General features: G+C 38.2%; 1 protein-coding gene across 20 annotated transcripts in view; it reads right to left on the bottom strand.

The window, feature by feature from the left end:
* The window catches only part of Dmd (dystrophin), a 2367748-nt gene that overhangs the window by 88708 nt on the left and 2263674 nt on the right, over positions 1 to 15366 (bottom strand). For all 20 annotated transcript variants that reach the window (XM_063279795.1, XM_063279798.1, XM_063279800.1 and 17 more), the window contains 3 exons: positions 14297 to 14498; positions 11811 to 11896; positions 9281 to 9438 (listed from right to left, as the gene is read on the bottom strand). In XM_063279795.1, coding sequence (XP_063135865.1) covers positions 9281 to 9438; positions 11811 to 11896; positions 14297 to 14498 — 446 coding nt within the window. The remainder of the gene's footprint in view (positions 1 to 9280; positions 9439 to 11810; positions 11897 to 14296; positions 14499 to 15366) is intronic.

The following is a 15366-nucleotide window of genomic DNA, read 5'->3' as shown; positions in this document are numbered from 1 at the left end:
CCTTGATGGCTATTTTTGATCACCAGATTAACTAGTTCTGGAACCAACTGGAAAGGATCTTAATTGGATCAGTTAACATGAGAAAAGTCACCCTAAATCTGTGCCACCCTTTCTGGTGGCAGTTCACATTTTTTTTTTTTAAAAAAAGAAAGGTTTTGGTTTGCCCGCTTGACCTCACTCTTGTTGGCAAATTCATCTATCCTGGTATGAAGGAATTCCTTCACTGGCAAAACAAAGACTAGAAAAACAAACAAACAAAACCCTAGTTTTTCAGGATTCCAAAGTATACTGAAGAGCAGCTGATTTTTCAGTTCAGCCTTAGGTACTGAACAACTACTGATATATATATATATATATATATATATATATATATATATATATATATATATGAATGATATACATTACATATTATGAGTATATATTCTAAAGTGTGTGTGTGTGTGTGTGTGTGTGTGTGTGTGTGTGTGTGTGTGTGAAAAGTATTGATTGGATCTTGAAAAATAGCTAATGTAAGGAATGCTCTAAACCAAAAAGGAATTTTCATTGTGGATTTTGTTGGATAAACTACTAAACTCACTTCAATTGTGTAAATGGCAGCAAGCACGACCACGCACATATCCATTAGTAAGCATGGAGAAGCTTAACATTGTTAAGTATCAGACTTGTCCTTTCTTGTGCCCTTGACTTGTGGGCATGTGATTTATAGAAAAGGTGTGTATAGTCAAATCTGGAGCTCTGTGTTGCGGTGCCTCTTTCCCTTTAAGTGGTAAAGGACAAAGAATGTTTATTCATGTGTATGCTCACACAAAGCACACAGAGGGCTCTGAGGGTAATACATATGTATATAGCAAAAACTAATGGTTAGAGACATACATAGGACACATGGTTATTCATTATTCTGTTATGAGTCTTAGTGATTGAAGTGTTTCAAATAAAATAATGGCTGGAAATCATCATTTCTCTCAAGTAATTCCTTCATACAGAAGTGTAAGTTAGGAGGATGGGTAAATGAGTTTTTAACAAGTATAGGGAGGGCAGTCTAATGGTCTTAACATAAAGGCATAAAATTGGAAAAATCTCCTCAAGTGCTCAGAAGTTAGGAACCTCACACAAAACTCACTCTCTATTCTCTCATCATGGCTCCTATAACACCCTCCTTTACATCATAAAGATGTCCTTTTCTGGGATTCTAAATTGCATTTCCAGTCATGAAAATGAGTTCTTCTACATCTACCAAATTTTTATCTTGTTTGAGGTGGAGATTGAAAGGTCAAGACTTGTCTTGAAATAAGAAGTAAAAGGCTTCCCATAACTGCTGTCTTGGGTAGAAATCAAGTATTTTCTTTAAAGTTGGGAAGATAATGAGCAGGTTGGAGGCCAGCAGTCACTGCTCTAAATATTAATCAGGACTCTGAATCACCCATTAAAGATAAAAATCAGCCCAAACAATAACACATGGTGATTATCCGCTCTTCATTTACATGTTCAAGGACACCTATCCTGACCTCAGGCTCTCCACTCCACCTGGCTAATACAGCAATTAACACCCTGGCCTTAGAGCCCGAAGCCCAATTTGAAGTCTATGCAAACCCCTTCATATATTCAGTTAGGAATTTATGATAGAGATTTCCTACTTAAAAGGAAGTTTTCCGTATATGGAAAAGTGCTCCTCTATCAAGTACAGAGCAGGGTGCTTTATGCAATGGTGGACCTTATAGAGTTAACGCTTCCATTGCTGTTGTCTGTGCTTATTTAGAACCCGGTTGGGGAAAAGGCAAAATTAAAGAAAGAGAAATGCAGAGCTGCAGTCCACATTGATTGTGAATGAGCACAAAGAAAGACAATGAGGCAGAAGGAATTTTAGAACTGCTATTATACTTTATATATTTGTCTAAACTCAGGACTGAGCACCAGATAGTAAATAGTACTCCACCAAATCAAATGTAGCATTAAAAAAAGGAAAAGATGAAAATCACCATGTGTGATATATACATACAGTGTGTGCAGGGGCTTTGGATGTGTGTGGACAGGCAGAGGAGGACTCCAGGAATCCTGCTCTATCACTTTTTGACCTTCCTCCTCTGGGACAGGGTATTTCATGAACCCGCTGGCTAAATGAATCTGAAGCTTGACTGGTGGTAGCTGGGCAGAAAAGCCTGGCAAGCTTCCTATCTCCATAAACCCTCAGCTGACTTTACAGACACAGGCAACCATGGCTACCTTTTACATGGCTGCTTGGGATCCAAACTTAGGTCCTAATGTTTGCACAGCAAGCATCCATAGTCACTGACCATATCCCTAGCCCCGAAATCTTTATAAAAAAAAATCTATCATAAAATATTATCAAGGAGGTTGCCTCAATGGCTCACCAGGTAAAGGACTTGCTCCGGAACGTCCCGAGGACCTGAGTTTTATTCTCTGAGCTGACAAGACGGAAGCAGATAACAAGAATTTACAAGAGCTAGTGTGTGAGAGTATACATGAGTGTGCTTGCATGAACACACACACACACACACACACACACACACACACACACACACACACCACAAATAAGTAAATGCTTAAAATTGTTTACAGGCTACCCAGAGCTATGTAGTGAAGCCTGGTTTGAAAAAAATAAAAATGTAAGTGCAATAAGAACTTGTAGTTATCAGATGAACAAGTCAAAATATGCTGATGTCATTGGATAAATAGATAAAAATCTTCCAGAAGTTAAGTTTTATACTTTTTCATCTTAAATAATCTTTAGAAAAATGAAATTAAAAAAAAAAGTTCAATGGTTCTGACTCAGACAGTGCCAGACATCCACAGAGAAATAGTGAATGGAGCTTGGAGAATTGGAAGGATTGTGAGCCGTCATGGGGATAACTCCATAGGAAGACCAAAAAAGACCCACAAAGTCAACCTAACTTGGACACTTGGGGCTCTCAGAGTCTGAACCACCAACCAAAGAACATACACAGGTTGGACCTAGGACTTCCTGCTCATATGTAGCAGACATGAAGCTTGGTCTTTATGTGGGTCCTGAACAACTGGAGCAGGGGCTATCCCGAAAGCTCTACCTGGGCATATGTTCTTCTAGCTGGGCTACCTTGTCTGGCCTCGGTGAGAAAGCACCTAGCCTCTCAGAGACTTTAAGGGCTAGGGTGGGAGGTGATACCCAGGGGGTCCCCACCTGCTCAGAGGAGAAGGGAAGGGGGAAGGGTTCTGGGAGGGAGAGATCAGGAGGGGGCAGTAAGTGTTAATATAAAGTGAATAAGTAAAAAAAAATCAGTGGTTAATACTGGGAGGAAAGCAGTGATAAACGTTGAGTTTATTTGTTAGTTTCCCTGACCATGAAGCATTAGTTTTATCATGAATTAGCACAAATATTGAAATGATAAAAAAAACACTAATCCAGGATTCAAAACAGATTTAAAGCAAAAGGAGGGTGCCCTGTTTTTCAAGCATGAGGCTTTGGGTTCAGCCTGTAGTACCACAACAAAAGAAGCAATAGACCTGCACCTTTCTTTTTTCTGTTCCCATTTGTAGAAAAAGAGAGTTGGAAATGCTAATTCATGATAAAACTTATTCTCTACAATAGGCTATCTCAATGGATACGCCTGTGCATCCGTCAGTCCAAAGGGGCTCTAAAGAGAATGTCTATAGCACCCAAAGTAAGCTCTCAAAAAGAGGAATTTTTTAAATAATTTATCTAAGGAATGAAAATATAAAATGTAATCAATTGCCTTGAGAATTGATATCTAATTAGGGAAAATGTCTCCTGGCATGGAATTTTTTATGCCTAGAAACATCTGCATAGAAACAACCTAAGAGCTTCAAATTGAAGCCACAGATACAAAGTTATAGGTATAATGAACTGTTTATATTGACATAGTGTTCTCATATTACAGGACCCTCAAGGCAATCATAGCTAGTGCCCAGCCTAGCAGGTGCCCACCACAACTAAGTAATTTACCCTTGCTGGCTCATTTAATCCTCATAATACCATCAAGATGTCAGTAGTCGGGGAAGGTAAGAAATATACCTATACAAGTCTTACCCAGAGCAGTCTTGAGATTTTACATCTAAATGTATGCATAACTCCATCGTTTAAGTATGTATAGTTTGCCACAACTCCAAAGATCCTTGCATGTTTTTTTGTGTCACACACACACACACACACACACACACACACGTTTTTAACAATCGAGACTGTAATTTATTGTCTTTTCTGTATTCATTCTATATTATCCCAACTACACATATGAAATTTATTTTGTCATATGAGTATAAAATTTGAAAGATAGTTGAAACAGCAATGCATTCATTTTGAATGTATGAATACAGCAGGAGGCAGAAAACAGATGTAGAATGAACAGATTTTGACACTCTAGCATTTGTACTTGAAGCATAGTGAATATAAAGTTGGTGTACTCAAGTCTATCTAAATAATAAAGTCATTAAATTGTTTATATAAGAAAATACTACAAAGCCCATCAGAGTGGAGGAGGGAAGTATATCTCACAGCGGTGCCAAATGCTATTTGCTGACATACGACTCTATTCAGAAGTCACTGAAGAGTTTCTGTATCTAAAAGCAATATTTCCTTTTATTTAAAAACAGACAAGGCACAACCAAATGGATTAAAGGCTTTTTTATTTAGTTACTTATATATAGGTGACCGTAGGGATGGGCATGTGAGTGCAGATGCCAGCAGAGTACAAAAGAGAGTGTCAGATTACGCTGGACTTGAGATACAGGCAGTTGTGAGTCACCTTGCATGCGTGCTAGGAACCACATTCAGGTTCTCTGCAAGAACAGTATATACTCTTAATCACTGAGCCATGCATTAGTTATAATGGGGTGTGTGTGTGTGTGTGTGTGTGTGTGTGTGTGTGTGTGTGTGTGAAAGGAGAGATACTCACTATTTTATGTCATCCCACTGCAACCTAAAACTGATGTAAAGTATTATGTCAACACAGTGGTCCTTTATTTATTAGTCCAGACCAGTATTTGAACTGGTTAAACCCACTAGTTGGTATAAGGGTATGGTATAAAATATATTCACCATCTCTCCCTGAGCATCATTTCTTGACCAGAAAAAGATGTAGACAACCTGAATGTTCTTTCAGTCAGTCTGTGACCTGCTGCCACAGTGAGTTTGGCTTTATTGTGGCCTGAAAGATCAATTTCCTGTCTCAATGTCCTTTTTGCAAGGGAATATGAAAGAGGAACAAAGTAATCACACAGTAGTTGAAGCTGTCTCACAAAACAGCCAGGTTTCAAAACGTTTCCATCACTATCAAAAGGAGGCAACCACCCAGTTGCATTGACAGTAGTGTGCTGGTAGCTTCACTCAGTATTACTAAGATGCCAGAAACTTACCTTGTTTTAGATAGTGACAGACATGGTTTCATTTTCACTAACGTTTCAGTGTGTGAGGGAGGGGGAAGCAAGCATCATGGCATGCAATAAGGACTTCAGAAGACAACTTTGTGGAATGAAATCCCTCCTTCCACCTTTATGTGGGTTCCTAAATTTCAACTCAGGTTGCTAGGTTTTTGTGGTGAGTGCATTTATTCACTGACTCTCTACTTATTTTTTGAGACTGGCCCCCTTGCTGAATCTGGATCTCATCAGTTCAGCAAGGCTGTCTGGCCAGCAAGATCAGGGGCTCTGCCTTTCCTACCTCCCTGATCCTGGGATTACATGCACATGCTGCGACACCTGGACTTCTACATGCACGTAAGGAATCCAAACTCAGTTTTAAGATCCTAACACAGTACAAGTACATTGTCAAGTCTCCCAGACTCCTGTTTGTTCTTTTTGGAAGGTCTTGCTATGTACCCCAGGCTGGCTTCTAACTCACTATGTAGTTTAGGGTAGCCTCAAACTTGTGGTGATTCTTCTGCTTCTGCCTCCTATGTAGTGGGATTTTATGTGTGTGCTACCATATAGGTAATTTTTTTTTTTTTAGTTTTTAGATTTGATGGGTGACTTCCTTTATATCTTTGTTAGCAGATGGTGGGGATATATAGAACTGAGGGAAACTTTTGAAGATCGTCTAGAGAGCTTGGGCCATGGAAATTCACCTTTCTCCCTGCCTCCAGTAGACCATGAACATACCTTTCTAACTAGATTATCACAGGATAAAGTAAGTTTTCTATGTGGTGAAAAGAGACAAAGGACACAGAAGAACTGTTCCTTTAAATCAACACCTGAAGTGCAAAAAATGAATCAATAAGAGAAACAAGCACTTCACTGCCTCCTCATGCTAGCAGAAATAGCAATCTTTGAGCACAAGCTTGTGGAAGGAGTGAGCCTCCCAATTCCCAAGGTCTTCTACTTCAAACAGAGGGCAGAGGGTGTTTTCACTGTTATCTTTCCCAAAGCAAGCATTGTATTTGCATGCCTTTGGCACAATGAAAGGCAAGGTGACCACCAGAGTGCCTTTGAGGAAAAGCAAGCCAGGGCCAGCACAAAGATTCTGAGGGAAACATTCACAATGGAGCCATTCAAAAAGGCAGGAAATGATTACAAGAAGCTCTCAATAAGATTAGCCATATCTGGGTCCACTCTACTATAAACATTCAGTTCGTCAATACTTGACCTTACCATCCCCTCAACAATTCTTGCCTATTCCATTTTGTTATACAACACACCTTATTGTATCCAGGACCTAAGACAAATGTGATGAAACGTTTGTTGTGTGCCCTTGAAAGCACTGGAAAAAAAAGGTGTCAGAAAGAATATATTTGGGGAAGATGTGACAGATAAAGATGAGTTGTTCAAACAAAAAGCCAAAAATCTTCAAAGCTTGTCCACTGTACTCTCCTCAAAAGATTGAGAATTCAGTGAGCAAATTCATAGGACTAAAAGCAAAATTTTATAAGTAACAATAGTGAGGTGTGGCTGTTCTAAGGTAGCCAATGCAATGTTTCTAAGCAATGGTTATGGAACTACCTTAGAAAAGATCTGAGGGCTAAAATAAAGAACTAGAGTTTAACCAGTAGAAAATTGAAGGAAATTGGAGACTTTTAATGATGGTTACCATGTACATAAAGTAAATAACGACATTCACACGGAAGGAAGGCACTACAATGCGTGCGCAAGCAATGAGCAGACTGAGAAACAGGACAAGGAAAACAAAGTAAAGGATTCAAAAGAAATGCTTTGTTTGCTTTCTCTCTTTTTTCAAATTATAACTGCTCAAAGAAGGAAATTAAGGGAGAAGAAAACCAAGGAGCAAATAAAAAGTCACTTGTTAATCCCTGGGCATCTATTGGTCAATTTCTTCCCAATGTAACAAAAGTGGTTTCCAGGAGCTTGCCAGCTAGCACAGAGGCATTCAATCAATATGCAAGATGGACTGAGTTCAAATGCTGATGCTGAGAAGAGAGTGCTGCTATTAACAGAGAAGGCAAGCAGTGGAGTAAGAGAGGTGGAGTACTAAAGAAGAGGCGGCTAGCAAAAGCAGAGGTGGAACACACTGGCCTTCTCACCAGGAAAAACAGAACTTCAGTTTAACCCCCTATCCTGACAACTAAAGCCAGGTAGGGACACTACAGTAAGAAAGGTGATAGCTGCCCAATGAGTCAGTACAGTGAGGTGACAGGGAGTCCTAAGCAGAGCTGTCTGCAACAGGGGCCATCATACAGTAGAGACGGCTGCCAATACCACTATAATCTGATCTTTACTTTTAACCTAAGATCCAATACATAGACACATACCTGTGAACACTAGTGCATGTGTGTCATAGCTTAAACTAAAAATAAAGTAAGTAGAACCTTCCTAAAAGGAAAACAAAGATTAGGGGGCCATTTATAGTACTGCATGTTGTTGTATACCTGATTTAAAAAAAAAAAAAAACGAATCTTTATTATATAAGGCTATTAGAGTTCATTATATGAAAGTTAGTATTGATATTCTAGAATCGATATTACTACAGCAACATGTAAAACAGTTTCATAACGAAAGTGTTTTCATGCTTTGGAATGGTGAAAAATCCACTTATTTCCCATATCTATTTTAAACTATTTTGCTACCATTTTGGCAAAATAATTCAAATATGCCCCCACTCTATATAAGTGGGTTTATTTTGTGCACATTCAATTGTATTGTCAAAAACTCTTACAGTCAAACTGCTTTACCATCCAAATAGTCACAGGGTTCTGCCTAGAAAGCTACCTAGGATTTTCTCTTAGTCTGTGGTAAAAGACTTCAATTTTATAAATCTTAACATTGCGAATGGGATTAGAATGGATTAAGAAACCTTACACAAGTAAAACAGCTTGTAACATTTTAAAATACATAAGAATACAGTGAATAATGTGGTCTTGCAAATATCTGATTACATTAACTCTAGTGGCATTACAACTAGAAAGAGTTGTTGAAGAAAAGCCATCTGTTAATATGAATCAAAAGCCACAGAAATATTTATAGCCTTGAATCTGATCATTATATTCCTGGAGAATTTATCCAAAGGAATCAACGTCAGAGAAAAGAAATGGGTCCCATTTGGGGAGGCTTGGTGGGTTAAGTGCTTGCTGCAGAAGCATTAAAACTTGATTGAGCTCAGAACTATACAAAGCCAGGCAGCATTGTATGTCTGCCATCTCACTGGTCCTATGACAAAAGAAAAGGCAGAGATAGGAGAACCCCTGAAATTTGGTGGGCCAGCTTGTCAGGCATATATACTAGCAAAGAGCAAGAGACCCTTTCTGAAACAAGATGGAAAGTTAGTACTGATTCTCAAGGTTGTCTTCTGTGGTATACACCTGCCCACATTTCTACCTAGAAAACACACACTCACATACATACACACACACACACACACACACACACACACACACACACACACACACACAGAGAGAGAGAGAGAGAGAGAGAGAGAGAGAGAGAGAGACTTTTAAGAAAAGCAACAATCACATGAATATGTTCATTATAGCACTACGTATTGATGCTACCTACTTTACCAAACATAGAAACCAGTCTATATGGATATCACAGCAAAGTGCTTAGGCATGGAGAAGGAGGAGGATGAGGAAGAGGAGAAGAAGCAGAAAATAAAGGACAGAAAGAATCGATGGAGCAGGAAAAGGCAGAATGAACAAGAGTGGAGGTGTATTGAGCAAATAGACACTAGGAAAATGTCCAAACCTTAGCTCTTACTGAAGGCTTGTAGAGAGGGCTGAATGTGTGTATGTATATGTAGAATGGGGGTGGGGCAGGGAGTGGACTGGCGGTAGAACATTTGCCCTGTCATACACACAGAAAAACAAAAAGGTGAGTTACTTACAAACTGGAAACAGCTCCTGACACTCGGCTCAATGTTACTGCCCCCAAAGGAGGCAACTTCACCCAACTGTCTTGGGATTTGAATAGAATCATGCAGAAGAAGACCCAGTCTACGCTGGTCACAAAAGCCGGTTGAACTTGCCACTTGCTTGAAAAGGTCTATAAAAGAAAGAAGAGAATGATAGAAATCAAAGCATAAGTGGATGGACGTAAACAGAACCCCAATGTCCAGTTCAATGTGAGTACTATTTCACAGGAATAACCAATATGTGCACAAAAGAGGCTCACTGTCTTTCTTTTTGTCTTACTTTTCTCATTTTTTGGGGTGGGTGTGTGGTCTAATATAGTGCAGCCAGGCCTTAAACTTGCTATATAGTTGAAGATAGCCTTGAACTTCTTATTCTCCTGATTCCACCTCCTGAGTGCTAAGTATAGGTGTGTGGCTTTATGTAGTTCTTGGAACCGAACTCAAGGCTTTCTCTATGTTAGGCTGAAAGGGATGAAGGCTAATTTAGGCTAATAAGAACATATTTCTACAAATTAGGTTAATTATCACTACCTACATATGATGTCTGAAAGTTTAAATACACTATAGCCCTGCAAAGAAGGTGAGTTTATATGTATATCTTTTAAATGTCATTTATTTATAGGCAGAATGGGAGTCACATATTATCATGGCCCATGTGTGCAAGCCAAAGGAAGACTTACAGGAGTCAACTCTTTCCTTTCCACCTTGTGGGTCTTGAGGACCAAACTTAGATCATCAGCTGTAGTAGCAAGATACTACATAGCCTTTATCTATGGCACCATTGCCCATTCTACATGTACTGTTAAGTCACATTTTTATTGATATATGATATATTATGTATGCATGCATTTAGAGCATGTGAAGGTCAAGGGACAACTTACAGGAAGTGGTTTTCACCCCTACCATATATATTCTGGGAAGGTATCTTAGGTTAACAGGCTTGGCAGCAAGTATCTTTACCCACTGAGCCAGCTCGTCAGCTCCCCAAATACATTCTCACAACTGAATTGTTCAAAGCAAAACACAATGCTCTGGACTGTGTTTCATATATTATGTTAATATATATTATGTATATACAATATGAATCCTACCACTGAACTTTAGAACCAAGAGCCATATAATTAGCCAAAAGCATTTAAGTATATTAAAAGATGCAACAAGATCAAGTCTTCTTTACATAGTCCTAAGCCTATTAAGCTTTACTGAGATTGACATATATGTTCATATAGGATGCTGTGCCTATGAACTATGTAATTAGTTCATATCATGTTATACTCTCATTGATTTTTTTTATGTCAGCCTTACTGTTTCTGTATTTGTTTTCTTGAAGGGTTTTACTAGGTAGTCAAGGATGGCCTAGATCTTGTAAATATCAAGTGGAGACCGGAACACAGGGAGACCCACCCCTACCCATGTTTTTAAAAGGCAACAAGCCCAATTAGAATAATATATTTAAAATATATAATATAATATTTAAAAGAGGAAAGCACCCAGAAATATTGTTTAATCTGCAATAATTTTAAAGGCTTAAAAAAAAAAACCCAGTTTGTGTTTGTGCGGTGCTGGTTTTACTTTCTTTTGTTTAGTTCTTAGGAAAGGAAAATTTCCGTGGGAACGAAAGTCACTGCTACAGTGGTTTGTGTACGTGATGTTTTACTCCACAAAAATGAGCACTATGGCACAGGTAGCTTTGCCATGATTTTCGGTCTCCTGACGATTTTACACCGAGCAAACTGCTTCATCTATGTATGACTAGTTCTTAGGAGGAAGCCAGGATAGGCTAGATTCACTTGATTCCTCCTGCAAATATTTCTTATGAGCATTACAAGGAGAAAAACATAAACAGTCCTCTACAGTAAGGTAAACACAGAGGGTGACTTGGTCATCCCAGCTCTCAGTCCTTTCAAATTTGCTTTTTATTTTAGATTCACACTTTTTACGCAGAAGATCCCAATATCTAATCAAAAGAAAATTCTAGAGGGTGCTATTTAATACCTTTTAAGAAATAGCAGGCTAGCCATCCATCAAATAGTAAAATGTTAGTCACGTCACAGAATTGGATGTCAGTACGACTTGCAGTAAGATGATTATAAAATAAACAATATGGTTTGAACACGAATGCTGGACAGTCTTCTTTAAATGAGAATCCAAAGGCAGGGGAAATGCACGGATTAAACCTTCACATTTCTTTTCCTGACTTACACAAAGGGGTTAGGAAATCAGACTTTATCCCCTTGGAACATGTGTTTTATTCAGACACAGTCAATGTAACATAAAATAATACTCAGACTGGAGAAGCTAATCCTCATTCTCTATTTAAATACCTTCAATTTAATGTCTGACAGGGAACAGCACAACCCAAATTTTATGACCCTTTAAAAGCAGCTCTACATCTTATGCAAGAAACCTGCTGTCAAATAAGAAAGGAATATCATTTCCCATCTAGAACCAAGGTAATTAGGCAACATCAATAAAGAATGCGGAGTTAATACACATGACTTACATCTGTACTTGTCTTCCAAGTGTGCTTTACACAGAGAAATGATGCCAGTTTTAAAAGACAGGACACGGATCCTCCCTGTTCGTCCCCTATTATGAAGAAGCAAACCAGAAAACAATTACTGGCATACCAATAGAGTGTAGAAATTCCTAGTTAAGGGGCAAAAGGGCCCTAGATACAGGAACTCTATAGGCCATTGTTTGATTAAGATTGTTAAGAACTTGTCTGAATTCATTATTTGTCTCATGACCTAGAATAAAATGAAAAAGTTTGATGAACCAAGTTAATGAATATTTACCCAATTTTCAACTCTTAAAAGCCCTCTCTTGAATTGCCAGAGTAGCTCTACACAAAATAGGGATAAAATACCTTTCTACACATCTACAAAGAGCCACTTTGAGTCTGAGGAAGAATTATCACTGTGTATCAGCAGTTCTCATTACTAAAGCCAACTGTCAATTTTGCTTATTGAAGCTGAAAACAATTTCTAGTAACTAACTGTTCTTCTCTGTTTGGCTCTCCCAGAATTCCATCAGATCACTGTTTACTAAGAAGATGAGTCATCACTTCGGATCACAAGGCACAAAATGTAAAATATGAATATTTATATCCAATGAACGCATGGTATACTGTACCAGAAAGCATTCAAATGTATGTTCTATATGATATTCATATCAAATAACCTACTCCTAGATCAACATTCTAATACAGTCATGCTTTTTTACAGTAGAAAATAGAATAAAGTATTCCACACAAAAGGTTATTAGCATGAAAATTTAACTATGGTATAAAAAAAAGAAAAATTGAATGAACAAACAGGGTTCCATTTTATTTAAAAAATGGTTTTTGACAACTTTTAAACTCATTATATTATTTTGGAAAGTAATTGAATGTCAGATTTTGGTATGTTTGTTCGTCAATGGGCTAAATTGGCAATCAGTAAAACTTATTAGGTCTCTTGGTTAAAAAAAATCCTCGACCCAAATGCTGTACTAAAATTCCTGTCACTGCAAAAATTTATCTTTTTTGCTATGAGGGAAAAAGCAAATCAACATTTAACAGGCAAACTTTATGTAACAATTAAAGTCTTTAAGGAGTTAAAGTTATCCTCAAATATTCAGAATCTATTCACATCTCATCTGCAAAGAAAATAATGCCAAAAATATGAGGGAAACCTGAATATAAACCCTTATTAAAACAAATGTGAAGGGCTGGAGAGATGGCTCAGAGGTTAAGAGCACTGACTGTTCTTCTAGAGGTCCTGAGTTCAATTCTCAGCAACCACATGGTGTCTCACAACCATCTGTAATGGGACCTGACACCCTTTTCTAGTGTGTCTGAAGACAGCAATAGCATACTCATATAAATAAAATAAATTCTTAAAAAAACAAATGTGAATGTAATACACAATTAAAATCTGATATGTTCAAGAACCAAGTAGACTAAGTGTGTATACATTTAATAGTCTGACGGTTCTGAAACTTAAAAAAATTAATATCTTACCAAAAGAACAAAGAAAACACTGTGTTTGTATATAATCAAAGGAAAAGATAGATGCATACAACAGAAGCAGAAGGCAAAGTATTTGATGTGCAATTCCTTTAAGAAAACCATCCTAGATTTCCAAATGGGAGTATGTACTTGCTGATATGTGAAATGAGGCGTGTAATAATTCTGAGGCCTAAGAGGAAATCAGTGAAAAATCATGACCAATTCCTTCTGCTTCCTTCCTCAATTGTATCCATTAAACACAAGACAAAAATGAGAACTGGAGCTATGTCCTGCGTGCAATCCAAAAGAAATAAATGACTGTTCTCTAACTAAGAGAGGGTGATGAATGGAGGTGCCAAAGAGCAGCTCTGTAAAGCCATAGTAAAATACAAAACAACAACAACAATCTTTCCTTAGCTTCAGGAGCTGAGTTTGCTGTTTTTGAGCTTCTTTTCATTTTGTGTGACTCGTCCATTCACAATCTTCTACATAACTGTCCTACCTATCTGTTAAGACAATTTTGATCTGATGATAAGTACACCAGCATTTCCATGAGCACTGTCATTCTTGCCAATGAGAGGCTTCACTCCGAAATGGAAGGAGGAATTCCAAAACTCAAGTGAAAAGAGAACCATAGGAACAGGATAACTCATTCTATTTGGAAAAAAAGATGACTTATGCTAGATTCTGTTTGGATTGTGACCTGAGAGCAATCTACATTCCAGCTCTTTTTTGTTCTCTGACATAGAGTGTCACTAAGTGGTTCTGGCTGTCCTGAAACTCATTGTGTAGACCAGGTTGGCTCCAAACTCCCAAAGATCCTCTCCCTATGGGATTAAAGGCTGCATTTCAGCTCTTGCTGCTAGCTTATCAGATATATTTCAAGTCATATGCATAAATGATTTACCCCAGGAAGATGATATTCATAGCTTCTAGGACACTACTGCAATGGCAATACGGTCATCACTGTGTAAGCTAGGTCCCCCCTTCATACGTACGTATCATAAACATTGAGAAGCCAGTTGAGACACATATCCACACAGAGAGGGACATTGACCAAATTGTTGTGCTCTTGCTCCAGACGGTCATAAATAGTAGTCAAACAGTTAATTATCTGCAGGATATCCATGGGCTGATCATTTTGCTTGAGGTTGTGCTGGTCCAAGGCGTCACATGCAGCTGACAGGCTCAAGAGATCCACTGCAGCAAAACAACACACACACAGACACAAACATGAATGATGCAAAACATCAAGCTTTTCACTCCTTTTTCTTAAAGAACTCTGGTTGTTTCCTATTCTTTAGTAAACACCAAACCCAAATTCCATCTTCTTTTAAAGGTCTTCTGTTGTCATTCCTCACCTTCTAAGTTGATCCCATTTTACCAGTATTCACAATCAAAAGTTGTTTTCAGATCTCACTGGCAGTGGATGAACACACAGGCAAAGATACATGACTTCCTTCCCTGGCCTATTAGGGAATATTTGAGATTTAAAGGGGGCTGCCTTCTAAGTCTATAGTCATTCTACCTGGGTAGGAAAAAAGTGATGCAGTAGGGGTTTCACAAGAGAGGCTGATAGCCCTTTCTCATATTGGTGTTAGAGATCAGTTAGATGCATCTGGAAGTTTCGGGGTTGTGTAAACTCAATTTCTAGGTATGCATTTATAAATCAGTAAGCATTTTTCTCCTTGAAATAGACAACTCAGCATCCCTTTGTTGCCTTCATACCAACAAAGAAAAAGTAACCAACTTCAGTCCAATTTTCTCTAGGCAAACTGAATAATCTAGGTGGCTTTCAAGCCAAAGGCTCATTTCTTTCTCCCTTCCCCCTCAAATTGCATTTTACCATGTGCTTTTTTTGACACTGAGAAGAACTTTTAAGGCTAAGGGAGATTCCCTCAGTCTGAGGTAATGTTTAGTCATGTGCCGAAAAGAAAACAATTAACAAAGTAAACTTTCATCAGCAAATCACTAGCTTTACTCCCAAGTGTCACAAAACGATGCATTTCTCTAAAGCCAATTTATTAGCCAAATTGAAAATGCAACACTGGTATTTTTCTAACCACAT

This window comes from Rattus norvegicus, chromosome X, assembly GCF_036323735.1.
Source record: "Rattus norvegicus strain BN/NHsdMcwi chromosome X, GRCr8, whole genome shotgun sequence".
Lineage (NCBI taxonomy): Eukaryota > Metazoa > Chordata > Mammalia > Rodentia > Muridae > Rattus > Rattus norvegicus.
The sequence above is the reverse complement of the archived record's forward strand: the minus strand, read 5'-3'. Positions and strand labels throughout refer to the sequence as shown.